Source organism: Xenopus laevis, chromosome 8L (genome assembly GCF_017654675.1).
Source record: "Xenopus laevis strain J_2021 chromosome 8L, Xenopus_laevis_v10.1, whole genome shotgun sequence".
NCBI lineage: Eukaryota > Metazoa > Chordata > Amphibia > Anura > Pipidae > Xenopus > Xenopus laevis.
In genome coordinates, this window is record NC_054385.1 from 36934088 (window position 1) to 36951841 (window position 17754).

The 17754-nt window shown below is 37.4% G+C and overlaps 1 protein-coding gene across 1 annotated transcript; it reads left to right on the top strand.

Moving 5' to 3' along the window:
* Positions 1–1889: 1889 nt before the first annotated feature.
* mcts1.L (malignant T-cell amplified sequence 1 L homeolog) lies at positions 1890–16977 on the top strand. The gene is given in 6 exon segments (NM_001091354.1): positions 1890–2014; positions 7529–7681; positions 9974–10071; positions 12142–12275; positions 12939–13006; positions 16781–16977. Coding segments are annotated over 6 exon segments (546 nt in total). The 5' UTR covers positions 1890–2003; the 3' UTR covers positions 16863–16977.
* The last annotated feature ends 777 nt before the right edge of the window (positions 16978–17754 follow it).

Here is a 17754-nt window from a genome sequence, read left to right on the forward strand (position 1 = left end):
TGAGAAACCAACTACAGGATCAGCAACAACCAGGTCAAGCACCCCCCAGGAGCCACTTAACTAATAAGTTATTAGTCTCCTACCCACAGAATTCTTGATAGGGTCCTACTTGTCGTTGGTCATTTGAGCTTAATGTTTGAATTGTTAGTATTGTTATTAAAGTTATATACGAAAGTAACTACTTAATGTTAATGGCGCAAAACAGAAGCATACTGTATGGTCAAGTCTGCATAACAATTATGTACAGATCTTCAAATAAAAACAAGTTTAAAAAAGAAAAGGGATCAGAATCCTCAGGTGAACTTAATTATTTCAAGAGTAGAGCAACATCAGAACAGTTTACTGTTTTCCTTCTGAATATGTTCTCTCTGACTGTAAGTCAGAAAACATACCAGAAAGTGGTGCTGTTATTATAAAATTCATTCAAAACAGCTTAAAGCAGGGCCGGAGGTGGCCCTCCAAAGGATTTTTATGGGTCCCATTTTGCTCTAGGGCTTCATAGACTTCATATAATCAAACATGGCATATGAGGAGTAATTGTAATAAGTTATCCATGTGTAATAAGTTATACAGCACTGGCTTAAATGATATATACATCTGAAAATGATTGTAAAATTGCTCAGTCAGAATTGCTCAGGATCTTGTGTTTTTCCTTAGAGTAACATCAGAACATTTCTCTGTTTTCCTTCTGAATTTATGTGTATCTCTCCAATGGTATAGTCAGAGGAACGGGTGGTGCTGTTGTTACAAATTCCATGATATTAGTTAATTAATCTCTTAATGGCTTTGAAACACACAAAATATTATGTAAATTGAAAATGTGAATTTTTCTCCCTGCCCACTCCCCCCAAAGAAGAGACACGATAGATCAACTGTTGGTATTAACATATACTTTATTGACATATTCTATGCCTTTCCTTGCAAACACGTATTTTTTTATTCTGTACCATGACAATTTAAATAAAAACTTAAAAAAAACTACTTGAGCAATTTTACATTTATAAAAGTTAACATATTCTTTAATATCTTTTAAATGACAACGATGGTAAATTGCAAAAGTGCTTAGAAGATAGGTCTGAGGAATTTTACTTTTTTTTTTTAAAGGGGTGGTTCACCTTTAAGGGAACAGTAACACCAAAAAATGAAAGTGTTTTAAAGTAATGAAAATATCATGTAGTGTTTCCCTGCCCTGGTAAAACTTCAGAAACACTACTATCATTACTACCATGTTACATATTCGGCACAGCTGATAAATTGTGATACAATAAGTTACCTGAAAGGAAATGATAACCTTAACTGTATGGTCGGATAGGTAGCAATTTCTACCTATTGATTCACTGTCTCTTTATCCATCGATTTATGTTAGCTTTTTCTTCTGTTTTTTTTTAAATGAAAATCAATAATAAAAAAAAACCTCAAACGAAAAAAAATATTCCCAGTTATGGTTAAAAGGGGTAGTTCATCTTTGCGATAACTTTTAGTATGATGTAGAGAGTGATATTCTGAGATCATCCGCAATTGGTTCTCACTTTTTATTATTTAAGGTTTCTGAGTTATTTAGCTTTTTATTCAGCAGCTTTTAAATTTGCATTTTAAGCAATGCGGTAGCTAGGGTCCAAATTCCCCTAGCAACCATTTATTGATTTGAATAAGAGACTGGAATGTGAATAGGTGAGGCCCGAATATAAAAGTAGCAATAACAATACATTTGTAGCGTAACAAATATTTAATACAAATCTGCACGCTTCTCTTCCAGTTGTAATTCTTACGACCGAACTTCCGCCCTACTCCAAGCCAAGGGAAATCCGAACTTCCGCCCTACTCCAAGCCAAGGGAAATCTAAACTTCCGCCCAAAGTTGCTCACTTCCGTTGAACGAGTGGAGGAAATGTCAGCGTGAAGCCGGCGTGCTTATAGCTTTTGATACGAAGCCGTGCCCCGGATGTAAACGGATTCTTCTCCCGTGAAACCTTGGGAAGCTCTCGAGCCTGGCTGTACAGCAGCATGTTTAAGAAGTGAGTGGCAGAGATTGTAGTTGCACGTGCTGGCTTTATTCCCTCAGTATAGCGTGGCTCAGTAGAATCACTACTCGTGAATCTGTATGGTAATAACAAAGCACTGTATTACGGGGATATGAGATCATCCTCCACCTCTTGTTATCCTATGATTTGTTATGCTATAATTTGCCCACGTATTTACACATATTGCAATGTAGTAGTGCCAATACCTGTGTATCCCAGCAGCTGTTCCACACTTACAGTATTTGATCGAACAGAATGAAAGTTGTAGTTCATCTCTACATTTTTCACTGTGCTTCAACATTCATTCATTCTCCATCTCTAAGTAAAATTGGGCACAAGTGGTTACCAAATTATCCAGGTGTGACACACCTTTCATCCACCTGGACATATTTATTTATCCAGTTACAGTTTCCTCCATTCCTGTCCATTCTTCATTAATCACCATGTTTTCTTGCAGCCTTTGATTCTGAATGTCACATCTTTCTGTCTGTACCCCACCATTCCCCACACCCCTAGGGTTGCCACCTGACTCGTTTGACCCGAACAGTTAGGGTTTTTGTTATCAAATCAATCAAAAATAAGATTTTTTTTCCTTCTAAATTAGCTTTTCTGTATTTCAGAGCTTTCTGAATAACTGATTTCTGTATAATAGAACTGCAATTAAAGGGTTGGGCTTAATCATCAAGCAGAATATAGCCTGTGTGCTTTTGAACTGGGCATCAACACATTAAAACATTGAAAATACTGGCTAGAAACCCAACCAGTTGCATCTAAGTGATGCAATAGCCTTGCCCTGGTGTCATAACTCCACCAACGTCATTGTGCCCTCCTCTGATGTCATCATGCCTGTTATTACATCACTGCCCACCCCCAATACTATCTGCCCCGCCCCTGTGTTCAGATTTAGTCACCAGCAAAAGTGGCAACCCTAATCTTACCCTTTAACCAACCACTGCAAGTGCACATGGTCAGCACGTACACAAAGAAGGGATGCACCGAATCCAGGATTCGCCTTTTTCAGCAGGATTTGTATTCGGCGGAATCCTTCTGCCTGGCCGAAAAGAATCCTAATTTGCATATGCAAATTAGGGGCAGGGAAGGAAATCACATGACTTTTTGTCACAAAACAAGGAAGTAAAAAAAGTTTTCCCCTTCCCACAACTAATTTGCATATGCAAGGTAGGATTCAGTTCGGTATTCGGCCGAATCTATCGCAAAGGATTCTGGGTTCAGCTGAATCCAAAATAGTGGATTTGGTGCATCCCTAATACAAATGTAAAGATTATTTGTGCGTGTGTGTAAATGGCAAAACAGACCACAACTCCCATTAACCCCCTCATTACCTGTGTGTGTGTGTTTGAATGCACGGATTTGTGGGGCAAAAGCTAAAGAGGCATGCACTTGATCCTGTAGTTTGTATCATTTGATATACAGCTATGGGATCCCTTATCCTGAAACCCGTTATTCAGAGCATTCCAAATAAGGAAGGTCATCTCCCATTGAGTCCATTTTAAGAAAATCATTCTAGTTTTTAAAAATGATTTTTCTTAAAAAGGATGCAGTGGGAGATAACCTTCCTGTAATTTGGAACTCTCTGGATAACAGGTTACTGATAAGGGATCCCATAGATGTATATCAAATAATACTAACTACAGGACTATACCTGTATATCAAATGATACAAACTACAGGACTATACCTGTACAGGTATGTGATCTGTTATCCGGAAACCCATTATCCAGAAAGCTCCAAATTACAGAATGGCCGTCTCTCATAGACTCCATTTTATCCAAATAATCCACATTTTTAAAAATGATTTTCTTTTTCTCTGTAATAATAAAACAGTGCCTTGTACAGTACTTGATCAAAACTAAGATATAATTAATCTTTATTGGAGGCTTATTGGGTTTATTTAATGTTTACATGATTTTCTAGTAGACTTAAGGTAGGAAGATCTAAATTACAGAAAGATCCGTTATCCAGAAAACCCGAGGTCCCGAGCATTCTGGATAATCAAATGATACAAACTACAGGACCATACCTGTATATCAAATGATACAAACTACAGGATAAAGTGCAGGCCTCTTTTCTTTTTCTCTGTAATAATACAACAGTAGCTTGTACAGGTATGGGACCCATTATCCAGAATGCTCGAGACCTGTGGTTTTCCGGATAAGGGATGTTTCCGTAATTTAGATCTCTGTCTTAAATCTACTAAAAATCATTTAAACATTAAATAAACCCAATAGGCTTGTTTAGCCTTCAATAAGGATTAAGTAAATCTTAGTTGGGATCAAGTACAAGATACTGTTTTTTTATTACAGAGAAAAAGGAAAACTTTTTCAATTTAAAAATATTTCATTATAATGGAGCCTATGGGAGACGGCCATCCTGTAATTCTGAACTTTCTGGATAACGGATCCCATACCTGTACTTGATCATAGCTAAGATGCAGCAAAATTGGCTATTGGCACATTGGCAGCCAAACAATCCTATTGGCCTTATTTAATCTTTTTTTAGTATATTTAAGGTATGGTGATCCAAGTTATGGAAAGACCCATTATCCAGAAAACCCTGGGTCCCAATCATTCTGCACAACCAGTCCCATGCCAGTATTATATACTGGTCTTGTTCAGTAGTTGAAATGGTTTATTTGATCATAAAATGAAATATTGTTAAGTCACTGGTAAAAACTATAAAATTTATGTATTTCATAAAGCAGTAAGGTTACAGAACACCAGACCGACATATGATTATAACAGGTATGGAAACTGTAATCCAGAATGTTTGGGCTCTGTGATTTTATGGATAAGGGGTCTTTTGTAATTTGGATCTTCATACCTTAAGTCTGCTAAAAAAATATTTAAACATCAATTAAACCCAATAGGCTGGTTTTGCCTCCAATAAGGATTAATTATATCTTAGTTGGGGTCAAGTACGAGTCACCTATTTGTAACTTGCCTTTTGTATTTAGATGGGTGTTTATTTCATCTATTTGTAAAAAGAATGTTTTCAACTTGTGTTGGCATATGTTTATCTTATGTATATTTTCATTTGTCTTAGAGGATCTCCACAGTCCAAGAATCTGCCACTGCTACTCTAATACATTGCCTTGGCTCTGGTGCAGGCAGCCGCCATGGATTTCGGTGTGAAATGTGAATCTGCTGCATCTGCCTGCACTTGAGCTGAGGCTGTGTGTTTGGGTGTAGGCACATCGGATAGTGGAGGAGCAGATTCTTGGCCTGCATTTCTCCTGAGGCCAAGATTCAATGCATGTGGCCCTAGCCCAAGGGGTAGTTGATACCTGATTTGTTTATTTGTTGTTGCATTCTAAGCATTACAGGCAACTACTCTTCATTTATCTATTTGCCATACTCTATTCTTCCCTGGAGAGATATTTACAAGGGGTTGGTTTGCCTTTAAGTTAACTTTTAGTATGTTATAAAAAGGTCAATTCTGATCAATTTTTTAAATGTCTTCATTTGTTTGTTTTTTTTATAGTTTTTCAAGCTTTCAAATGTCACTAAAAACCAAACCCCATCTAAAAGCCAAATGCTCTTTAGATGGGGTGAGTGACCCCCATTTGCAAGCTGGAAAAACAATAAATAAAAAAAAAAAAATGAAGACATTTAAAAAATTGATCAGAATTAAAAACCAAATGCTCTCTAAAACTTTGGAAATAATGATCCCTGATCTCTCCACCAGAAATTGGGAATTATTAGGTGTAACAGATTTATCACAACCATTCTCGAACAGTACCTTAAAATCCTACGAAGGATTACAAGCCAATTATATATATATATATACAGATTCAACACTTACTAGCTCCACATTTAAAAAAACATACCAGGACAACAAACAGCATTTGAGCAGATATGCTTTTACACAACAGGACAAAAGAAAGGCCTGTCCAAGATGTACAGAGCAATTTCAAATCAAACCCAAGATAAGAAGCAGAAACACATCCAGAAATGGGAACAAGATCTCAACATAACCCTTACAACACCTCAATGGCTACAAGCGGCCAATGCAGCTTTTAAGTACTCAAAGTGCACCAACCATATAGAAAACCAAAGAAAACTTTTCTAAAGGTGGTACAAAACTCTGTCAATACTAAACACGATGTTCCCGAACACCTCTGCAAATTGTTGGAGATGTAATGCAGCGAATGGAACACCACACATGGTGGACATGCCAAGCATTAGCCCGTTTTGGAAGGAGGTCTCACAGTTAATCTGACATTACAACAAATTCAATAATATCGTCACCATCGCTGGCATTATTAAACCATGGACTACAACAAATGACCCCAGAATTAAGAAAACAAATCTTCCATAATCTCACCGCAGCTAGAATACTTATAGCAACAATGTGGAAATCAACTGAAATACCGAACAGGGGAAATTTAATTTATATCACAGATTCCAACATCACCTATGAAAGATATGCAATAACAACCTTGAAACAAAAACCCAGGGAAATGATTACCTATAAAAAATGAGTGGAAAACCAAATATCTTAGCGACCACTAAATTAAGTCTAAAGTAAGATAAAAGACTCGAACAATAAGGGTAAGTCCACAATGGGCGTTTTGGGGAGATTTGGTCGTCAGGCGACTAATCGCCTCGTTTTTGCGGCGACCAATCTCCCCAAACGTGTTCCCTGACTCTGCGCCGGCTTAAAATGAAAAACGCTGGCGTTAATCACACGCGGCAGTTCATTTTCCGAATTTGCACGAATGGAAGGGAGATTGGTCGCCGCAAAAACGAGGCGATTAGTCGCCAGGGGACCAAATCTCCCGAAAACGCCCTGTGTGTCCTGACCCTAAGAAGCCAGGAAGTAGCAAGGAAAGGACATGGAACAATTAATCTTTTCCCCTCTAAACCCCACTCCCTTTCTTTTTTCTTTTCCTTTTAACTATAATTCTTATGTAACCTGAAAAAATGAATACAAATTTTAAAAAAAGGAAGAAATGTGACTTGTAAAACAATATTCATGTAAATCAAATAAAATTCACAAACTGCAAAAAAAAAACAAAAAAACAAATGCTCTGTAAGGCTACATATGTGTTGTTACTGCTACTTTTTATTTATTACTCCTCTTTCTATTCAGGCCCTCTCTTATTCATATTCCAGTCTCTTATTCAAATCAGTGCATGGTTGTTAGGGTCATTTGGACCATAAAAGCTAAATAACTTTAAAACCACAAATAATAAAAAATGAAAATTGTCTCAAAATATCACACTTTATATCATACTAAAAGTTAACTCAAAGGTGAACAACCCCTTTAACTAGAGAGCAGAATGACACTAAGGATACATTTTGTTTTTATTGTATTTTCATTGCTTATCACTAGCAGAATGAGCCTAATAAGCAGGGGAAATTAGATTTTGTAAGCACAGAGCTTTCAAAAGAGAGTAATGACCTTCTAAGACACTTGTTTATTTTATCTACCTCATTTACGTTTGCGAAAGATTACATTTTATTCTTTTCTATTTTATTTGTTTTAGATTTGATGATAAAGAAAATGTATCCAACTGTATCCAGTTAAAAACGTCTGTAATTAAAGGCATAAAAAACCAACTGATTGATCAGTTTCCTGTGATAGAACAATGGCTCAACCAAATCATGCCGAAAAAGGACCCAGTGAAGATTGTTAGGTGGTAAGTTTCCAGATAATTTTTATTTATTTACCATACAAGTTGCTTATAGATCACAGATCTGTTTCTGTTGGAAGGAAAACTGGCATCTAACCTGCTGTGTTATAGGAGTGGTTCACCTTATACACGTTTTTATTTTTGTAATATTTGCCTTCTTTTTCTGACTCTTGCAACGTTCAAATGGGGGGGGGGCAGAAGTCATACTAATCTGCACGCTGTTGATGTTTATTACTAACATATATAGCAGTGGTCCCCAACCAGTAGCTTGTGAGCAACATGTTGCTCTCCAACCCCTTGGATGTTGCTCCCTGTGGCCTAAAAGCAGGTGCTTGTTTTTTTTAATTCCAGGCAAGTTTTGGTTGCATAAAAACCAGGTGTACTGCCAAAATGAGCCTCCTGTAGTCTGCCAGTCCACATAGGGGCTACCAAATGGCCATTCACAGCCCTTGTTCAGCACCCCAGGAACACTTTTCATGCTTGTGTTACTCCCCAAATTCCTTTTACTTCTGAATGTTGTTCACGGGTAAAAAAAAAGTTGGGGACCCCTGATATATAGTCGTAGTTGCTCCGCAAATTCGCTAAAATCCGAAGTTGTGCTCAGGGGTAGCGTAAGGTTGCAAAGTTGCGCTAGCGTTAATTCGCCTATTACGCTAGCTGATTAATTTGCATACAGCGCCAAATGGAAGTATTCGTAGCAGAACTACACAAGCCTAGGAAACCTTCAAATCATCAAATAAAATTTTTATTTTGCCCTACACATGTGCCCACTGTATAGTTAAGTTGCCATGAGTTAGGAAATATAGGGGGGAAGGAGGGGAGCCCCAAAAAATTTTTCGATCTTTTTCAGCCTATCACCCATAATAAAGAAAAAACGCCAGTGTTTTTTGGGACTTAGAACATTTTTTCACTTTTTTTTGAAGCAATCCCTATCTACTCTATTGCCCTTCGCCTGGTCTGAGGTGGCGAAGGAAGTCTGGCGTAAAAGGTAGCGTTCAGAACAATGCGCGCGTTAGTGAATTAGCGTAGTTACGTCCATTGCGCGAATTCGTTAGTGAATCGGCGAAGTAACGAAAATGCCCAACGCTGGCGAATTCACGCTAGCATTAGGTGCTTCGGCGTTTAGTGAATTTGCCCCATAGCTTTTCTGTCTTACTAAAATAGGAACTTCTCTAGCATTATTTGTGAGTATTGTTCCTTTTCACTGTTCCTGAGTAACAAAGGGAAGCATCTTTCCTAGTTAGACAAATGAGAAGATATTGCCATGGGAAAGGTGTTATTATTGCTATGCTTCTCCCTAAGAGGACTGCTCTGAACGAAATTCCCAGTTGCCACTGGCTTTACACATAAGAAATGTAAACTTGCCTGCCTGTTCACTGCCGCAAGCATCCAGCCACCATGCTTCCATATCGATCACATTTTTACATTTTTCTGTAAAAGAAACCTAACCTTATTGAAAAAGTATAAGGATGTTACCCTGTGCAATCAACAGAGTACTTTATTGTCCTAAAGTGGTAGAAAGATCACTTCCTAATGAGCATATATACTGTTAAATATTAACCATATCCAAATCCGCAGCAATCGCATAGAAACAATAAAAAAAAGTATCCTGGGTGCAGTCCCAAATGGTAAATATAAAGAAAAAGGACACTGTGCACTTACAGGTCTTAGAAGTAAAAATGGTGCTGATTCTTTACTGTTAAATATTAATCTGTTTTATAGCACCAGACTTGTAAGTAATATTTTTTTGTAAAAGGAAAGTAATCCAGATACATTGCTCAGAGCTTTACACAATATCTTTATTTATCCACGATTCTCTGCCCACATAGTGCCGTTCTATCGCTGCATTCTGCACTGTTGCAGAAAATCAGCAGAGAACCATACAAATGTAGGCATAACATAAATTGGAGTCAAACCCTGGTCTTAGAAGGCAGCAATGGGAATGACTGCTATTGCGCCAGGGAACCTTGGCTCATCTTTTCCTTTGTTTGGGCAGAGCTGTGATTGGCTGCTCACATCTTAATGTGCTTCTGGAGAAGGACTTCCCATTTGTACCTTAGGCTGCAACTACAGAGGATCACTGGTTTCAATAAAGGATTTTTTTACCCTAAATTTAAATCACCAAATACTATTAAGCATTGTCTACAATGGTTAGGAAAAATAAAACGATATATCCCCTTAAACCATGGCAAAATATCTGTTCTGTAAATATAATTTATATTTAAAACGTTGCTCTCGATATCCAATATTCTGATTTTCCTTCTCTTCTAACCTCTCCTTCACTGTCTTTACTTACAGCCATGAGCACATAGAGATTTTAACTGTGAATGGAGAGCTGCTGTTCTTCAGGCAGAGAGAGGGTTCATTTTATCCGACACTGAGACTGCTTCACAAATGTAAGTCTATTGATTCTTGGCTTCCTGCACTTTAATTTAATGCCATTTAAACTTTTTATGCCATAAACACATGTACTTAGTCAACAGCATTCTCATTATATCTGCCAGTGGTTTAATATAATTGAGCTTTTTTTAAGGTGTCCATTGATAGGTCTGCAGTGGGGAAACTGTGTAATTTGGTTTCCAAATGTGGATCACTTGATCTATTGGCAACTGTGAGTGTAAGGGGCATTGGCTAATAATCATGTATAGGCAGCAGGTAACCCAAGGCAGCACACTTTACAGGCTCTTCTCCCATGATGCATTTGAAGCCATGGGCTTGCTATCCTTGATTAAGTTGAACAGCAGTCCTATTGCATGTAACCTTTATTAGAACCAACATACTGAGCTTTTACTCTACCTCAAATACTGCAAAGAGATAACTTTAAAGCTGAGTTTCATTGCTTTTTAACATTAAAGCGGATGCTCACCTTTGGACTGTTGGCCTAGTTTGAACATCACCTGTCAGAAAAAAAAAAGAAGAAATTTAAATAATTTTTATTTTAAATATTTAGTTTTGAAGATACACATCAAATAAGCTGTGGACTAGTGATGCTAAAAGTCTCTCAGTATTGACAACAAGGTTTAGAACTGAACCTGTACTGCTCATGCCCTTCCCTCTCCAGCTTCATTTGCATTTCATTGATCCGATTGATTATTGTCAGCCAATCGTATCAAAGATATGGCAGAAAATTTAGGCAGAATAGACAGGTTATGCAAAGTTTGGGTTCAGTCCTGAACCTCCCTATTTGGGTTCCTGCATGTCATACAGTCAGAGGTGTTGTCAATCCCCTGCCTGGGGAAAGAACAGACTTTTAGCATTGCTGATCCACAACTTATTTGGTGGCAATCTTCAAACTGGATTATTTAAACTAATGAAGATAATATAATGAATAATGAATGTGTTTTTCTGACATGGGCTGTTAAATTCGAACAATTGAACTCCCACTTTAAAAATGGACCCAATGCATTTGTCTGATCCATCCACAAACAGCATGAATGCTGGTACATGTATAGGATTTATTTTGCACAATGCTTGTGACCTGGGGTTCTTCACCTTAAAAAAATCATTGCTAAAAAATCTTTTAAATATTAAATAAACCCAATAGGATTGTTTTGCCACCAATATGGATCCATGCAGCTTAGTTACCATCAAGTACAAGCTACTGTTTTGTTATTATTACAGATAAAAATAAAATAATTTTTTGAAAATGGGAGATGGCCTTTCAATAATTTCAGCTTTCTGTATAATGGATCCCATACCAGGATGTTCCAGTTTTGCTCTGTTGATATGATAAAGTGTATCCATAATGATCCATAATCAATGGTTCTGCATTCAATGGTACAGGTATGGCATCTGTTATCTGGGAACCTGTTATCCAGGAAGCTCCGAAATAAGGAAAGGCCATCTCCCATAGACTCCATTTTATCCAAATTTTGGGATATTTTTATTTTCTCAGTAATAATAAAACAGTACCTTGTATTTGATCCAAACTAATGTACAATGAATACATATTGTAGAAAAACAATTGGGTTGAGTTAATGTTTTAATGATTCTTTAGTTGATTTAAAAGTGTGGAGATCCAAATTAGAGAAAGATCCATTGTCCTGAAAACCCCAGGTCCCGAGCATTTTGGATAACTGGTCCCGTGCCTGTACTGTGGTTATTATCTAATTATCTTCAGGAGCCCCTCTTACCTCGATTCCCCTAGATAAAAGGAAAAAAGTAGCAAGTGGGGACAGGGCCAAAAGGTGCAACGTTATGCCACAGATAACACTTGCTGGCACAGGAAGAAAGGAGTTGGTCTTGTAGGATAAGCTATTTGTGGTGTTAAGATTTAGCCTTGATTGGGGCGGGAGTTGCACAAAAATAAAGTGAATGACACAGAATTAACTACACTGACTGACTCACTGCACTGCTTTGCATTGTATCCCATGAACTTGGAATAAGTTTTGACTATATCAAATTATTTTTTTAATATTTATTTTTCATAAACTGTTATTCATTCATGTGACTTTCCTTTTGCCCAGATCCTTTTATTCTTCCTCATCAGCAAGTGGATAAAGGAGCCATTAAATTTGTCCTGAGTGGCGCTAACATCATGTGTCCGGGCCTGACGTCTCCTGGAGCCAAGCTTTACCCAGCTGCAGCCGAAACTGTGGTTGTATCCTTTCTACCAATTTAGAGACAACCATTTTTGGGTTCAATTTAAAGGAAAATGCAACCCGAAAAATGGTCCAAATCACAAAAAAAGGCAAAACTAATAGAGTTAAATCACCTAATTCTGCCACATAAATGCTCAGAATCAGTCGGATAACTCCAGGATAGCCGCTGGTATTCTCCAACATGGGCTGACTTACTAATCAGATGAATTGGTGCAAATAATCACAGAGTATAATCACAGCTTTAGCAATGACATAAGATGAGTAGACCAAAAATCGAAGGTACTGCTTGTTCAGGAATGAAAAAGCACTGCCAAAAGCATTAAAGCTGTATAAAACTTGCGGCACCAATTTCTGTAGGTTTTCTTTAAAAATAAAATACAATTTCAGCTCTCAGAATTTCCATTTGGAAAATCCATATGAAATAGAAAAATAAATAAATAAAATATAGCAGTCCACGAAAGCACTCATGGCAGTCGCCATCCAGCATGTATCAAAAAATAATTTATTGGTGCATGGTGTATCAACGCGTTTCGGCTCACCTGGAGCCATCGTCAGGATAAAGTGTGGCACATCATTAAATAACCCCCTCAACCAATCATATATATATATATATAAAAATTTGGAAGCTTCAGGTGTATATTTTCTTATATTGCGATGGCCAGGCAATAATGGCAGAAGGAAAGCAGCATGCTCTCTGTGTTGGTGTTATGAAGATGTCTGCAGATGATATGTAAGTATTTATGTACTACAAAATGTATGTACAGGTATGGGACCTGTTATTCAGAATGCTTGGGACTTGAGTTATTCCAGATAAAGAGTTTTTCTGTAATTAGGCTCTCCATAATTTTAAATCTATGAAAGAATAGTTAAAACATGAATTCAACCCAATTGTTTTGCTTCCAATAAGGATTAATTATATCTTAGTTGGGATCAGGTACAAGGTACAGTTTTATTATTACAGAGATAAATGAAATTATTTAAAAAAAAATTTGAATTACATGAATGAAATGGATTCTATGGGAGATGACCTTCCCGTAATTCAAAACTTTCTGGATAACTGGTTTGGGATAGCAGGTTCTATACCTGTATACCTAACAAGGGTACGCAACACTATACAATCTTACAATGTACTAACGTATACACAGGGAAGACAAGCAGAATAATAAATACAACAAAAACATATAAATATACAGAGATTACGTTTGATGTGGTATAAATCCCAGTAGGAAGGTAGAGCTTCCAATACTATGCCATTGTTCTCTCTATTGTACTGCTAACCCAATGGTTGTGTATGGTGCAATTTTTACAACTGTAAAGGAGAACTAGAGTGAAATTTGAAAAACAACTTGATACTACAAAAGCGAAGTGTAAAAAATGTAGGTACTGATTAAAAGATATATTTCTTGCTTGGTCACAGCACCAGTAACAGAAGCTTTATACTGATTTACTGCCCCATGCTAATCAATAGGTGGCATCTGTGTTACGCATGATTAGAAAATTTTAATGTATGTACCCGTGTTTCAGTATTTAAATTATGATGTATGCATGTTAGGGATGCACCAAATCCAGGATTCGGTTCGATATCCGGCCTTTTTCAGCAGGATTCAGCCAAATACTCGTGCCTGTCCGAACAAATCCTTAAAATCACGTGACTGCACGTAAAGGTTGTTTTTCCCAGCCCCACCCTCATTTGCATATTCAAATTAGGGTTCCGATACGGTATTCGCCCGAATCTTTCACGTAATATTCGGGGCTTTGGAAGAATCCAAAATAGTGGATTCGGTGCATCCCTGATGTATATGTTTTCCAGGGGGAAGCCTCAAAATAGTGTAAATTCCCTGTACCATGTCAATTGTGTGTATATAGTGTTTATACAGTTAGAAAAATGGAGGTACAAAGTACAACAGAGGTACAAAGTAAAACGGAGGTACAAAGTAAAACTACAGGGCACAATAAATGTGCCCTGTAGTTAGGGTTGCCACCTTTTAGGGGAAAAAGACCGGCCTTCCTATATATTTTATCTTTTTTCCATATTAATAACATTTGGATCAGCCATCTTTTTTTACCCGCCAGGCCGGTAAAATACCAGCCAGGTGGCAACCCTAGCTGTAGTAGAAAAGTACAGAAAGAGTAACAAAGATTAAGAGATACAGAAGGAAAGAGTCCCTGCCTCTTAAAGGTAAGTTATAGGAATGTACAGAGCCGGAGCACCAAATGGAAACCATCAGGGTCCCTGTACAAGTGAACATATAGGTGCCCCACAAATACATTTTACAAATTGATTTACCTTATTTACAATAAGTACATAATAGTACCTCCCAGTAATGACACATTTTTAAGATCTGCCAAATAAGACAATATAATTCCTATTTTATTTCCATCCAGCCAAGGGCTTCAAGAAAACTCCAAAATTTAATATCACGAACCAGTGAGTATCCTATTTCTATGAACAACTCTTCCTTCTTAAATAAATGAGTAAAGATCATAAATGAAGTAAAAGTTGTTGATCGAAATAGGATACTCACTGGTGGGTGACGTTAATGTTGTAGTTGAAGCCCTTGGATGGATGGAAATAAAATAGGAATTATGTTGTCTTATTTGGCAGATCTTAAAAATGTGTCATTACTCGGAGGTACTATTATGTACTTATTGTGAATGTTTTTAAAATTCTTTATTTTATTGAGGACTCTTGGTGGCACGGAATTTCAATACCCTTGTAAGAAGGTATAGTTTGTATCCCCGTATCCCTATAGCCATTAGCCCAGCCTAGACCCTTATAGGCTACAAGGACTCTGGCTTATTTTTAGGGGATTGGGAGGAAATACGAAGGGCTGTGTCCAACCAGCTTGAAAGACGATGGCAGTATTTATGATGGGGCTTTGACGTACATGCTGTTTATTCCATAAACATTATTTTTTGCTTGGGAAAATTAGAAGGGAGAATTGAGATCTATTGTAGGAAAGTAAATAAATATGGAAACGCCACATCATTTATTGATTTTTTAGTATTGCCATTTTATTTTGCAGCTCAGGAACAGAGGAAAGATTTGATCATTCAGATGTGTGTGTATTTTATTGAGCCAACATATTCTGCAGAGCTGTTCAATAGAAGATGGTTTAGTGCTTACCTAGAAAGTTAGATAAGAAGGAAATGACAGTTTATTTGTACAGGGCAGGCTTAGTCAGATCCTTGTCTGCATCATACCAAGTCATTTTAAAGGTGAACTACCCCTTTAACAAAATGTAGTTTTGTGTTAGAGCTACCTAGCGCTCATGCATTTATCATGCTTACAGGATGCAGAATTAGGTTACTACAGTCCAGCTGTTTAGTAGAGCATTAATGGGGTGGTTCACCATTAAATTAACTTCAAGAATGGCCCAATTCTAAGCGACTTTTCTCTTGTTCCTCATTAATTATTTTTTTATAGTTTTTGAATTCTTTGCCTTCTTCTTTTGACTCTTTCAATTGGGGGTCACTGACCCCATCTAAAAAAACAAATGCTCTGTAAGGCTACAACTGTATTGTTATTGCTACTTTTTATTACTCCTCTTTTTATTCATGCCCTCTCCTATTTATATTCCAGTCTCTCATTCATATCAGTGCATGGTTCCTTGAACTGAATGAATTGAAATTGGGAGAGTTGCTAAATAACTAAAAAAAACCTGGAAAACCAATCACAAACTGTCTCACAATATCACTCTGTACATCAGGGTTCCCAAACCTTTTTTACCCGGGAGCACCATGTTGATTTAAAATTAATTGGGGAGCAATACAATCATGAAAAATGTTCCTGGGGGTGCTGTATAAGGGCTGTGATTGGCTATTTGATAGCTCCTATATGGATTGGCAGCCTACAGGAGGCTCATTTTGGTAGTACACCTGTTTTTTTTACGCAACCAAAACTTGCCTACAAGCCAGTAATTAAAATAATAAGCACCTGCTTTTAGGCCACATGAAGCAACATTCAATTGGTTCAGAGAGCAACATGTTGCTCATGAGCCACCGATTGGGGACCACTGCTCTACATCATACGAATTTATCTCAAAGGTGAACAACCCCTTTAAAATACTTCTGGTCTCCCTGTGTAAAAATGCCCACAATGCTCTATAAACAGAGGTGCCCTGTCTCACTCACCCATACATAGAATTTATGTTAGCTCTAGTTCTGCTGAAAGACATGTTCAATTATAATCTTTTATTATATAATCTGAACGTACCGGAATATTTGCTCGAGATTAGGTTAAACCTGCGCCTCCCATGTTGTTTATGTGGAAGAGCGGATGCTGTAAATTCTCATTGACCCAGGAGGTGTTTGGCCATTGCACTCCTTTAATGAAACCATTTCAAGAAGCTTAGCAACCTGCTAAAATTCCATGACACACGATTATAAAAACTGACTGCTTTACTCAGCAGGTACTTAAATGGATTAATTATATGTTGTCGCTTTCTGAAAACCCGGACTGCTTTCCTGGAACTTTTTTTTTTTTTCCTTTTCTCTCTTACAGTGAAAAAGTAAACAAAGGCATCGGCATTGAAAATATCCATTATTTAAATGATGGTTTATGGCACATGAAGACTTATAAATGACCTTTTGGATTCAATGTGGGCTACTTGATAATGCTTGTTTTTATTTGTGTGCTTGAGTTGAAATGCCATGTTGTGCTGTAGCTCTGCTTAATAAAGCAAGTGCAACAAATTGAAACAATTTGTATTTCTTCTGTCCACATATAAATGTGAATTGTCAACTTTGTCATTACCTAGGCATGGTCTATCTTTGAGGGGCATGTGAATCAGTCCGGGGTGTAAAGTACAACTTCAGGGGCCAGTCTTGTACCAGCACCCATAGACAGCCCACTGCAAATACACGATGTCCTGTAATTTGAGTAGGGTGGTAGCAATATTTGCAGCTCCAACTTTAGTCATATTGGGTAGTAGGCAAATATAAGCGGAAAAGGTGATGCCAATCTATATGTATTCTGTCTTTAGGGGAACAGAGTGAACTGTTTTGTGCAACTCTTGAACAGCACAAAACCATGGCTTCCCTGGTTGTGTGGTAAAGCAAACAGCCAATCATATATCTAGCTCTATTTGTCAGTCTGAATAAAAGATCTGATTGGTGTTGAATACATATTTAATTTTGGCCCATCGGCTCTGGTGCGGTCAGAGGCTTGTTGGCAAAATCAATTGTTTTACACAAGATGTTATTTCATTATAATACACAAAAGCCATGAATATCTTGTAAATTATATCCTTATAAACGGTGAGTTCTGATGTCATTTCTGTCACATGACTGACTGAAACGTGTGTATTATAATAAATAAAGTACCCCCAGTTGCAAAATATGAGGATATTAGAAGTTACTTCGGAGTTCCATGACCTGTATAAAAACACGAAAGTTGGAGTGATATCACCCCCTCCCCCAGCAGCCTAACAACAGAACAATGGGAAGGTAACCAGATAGCAGCTCCTTAACACAAGA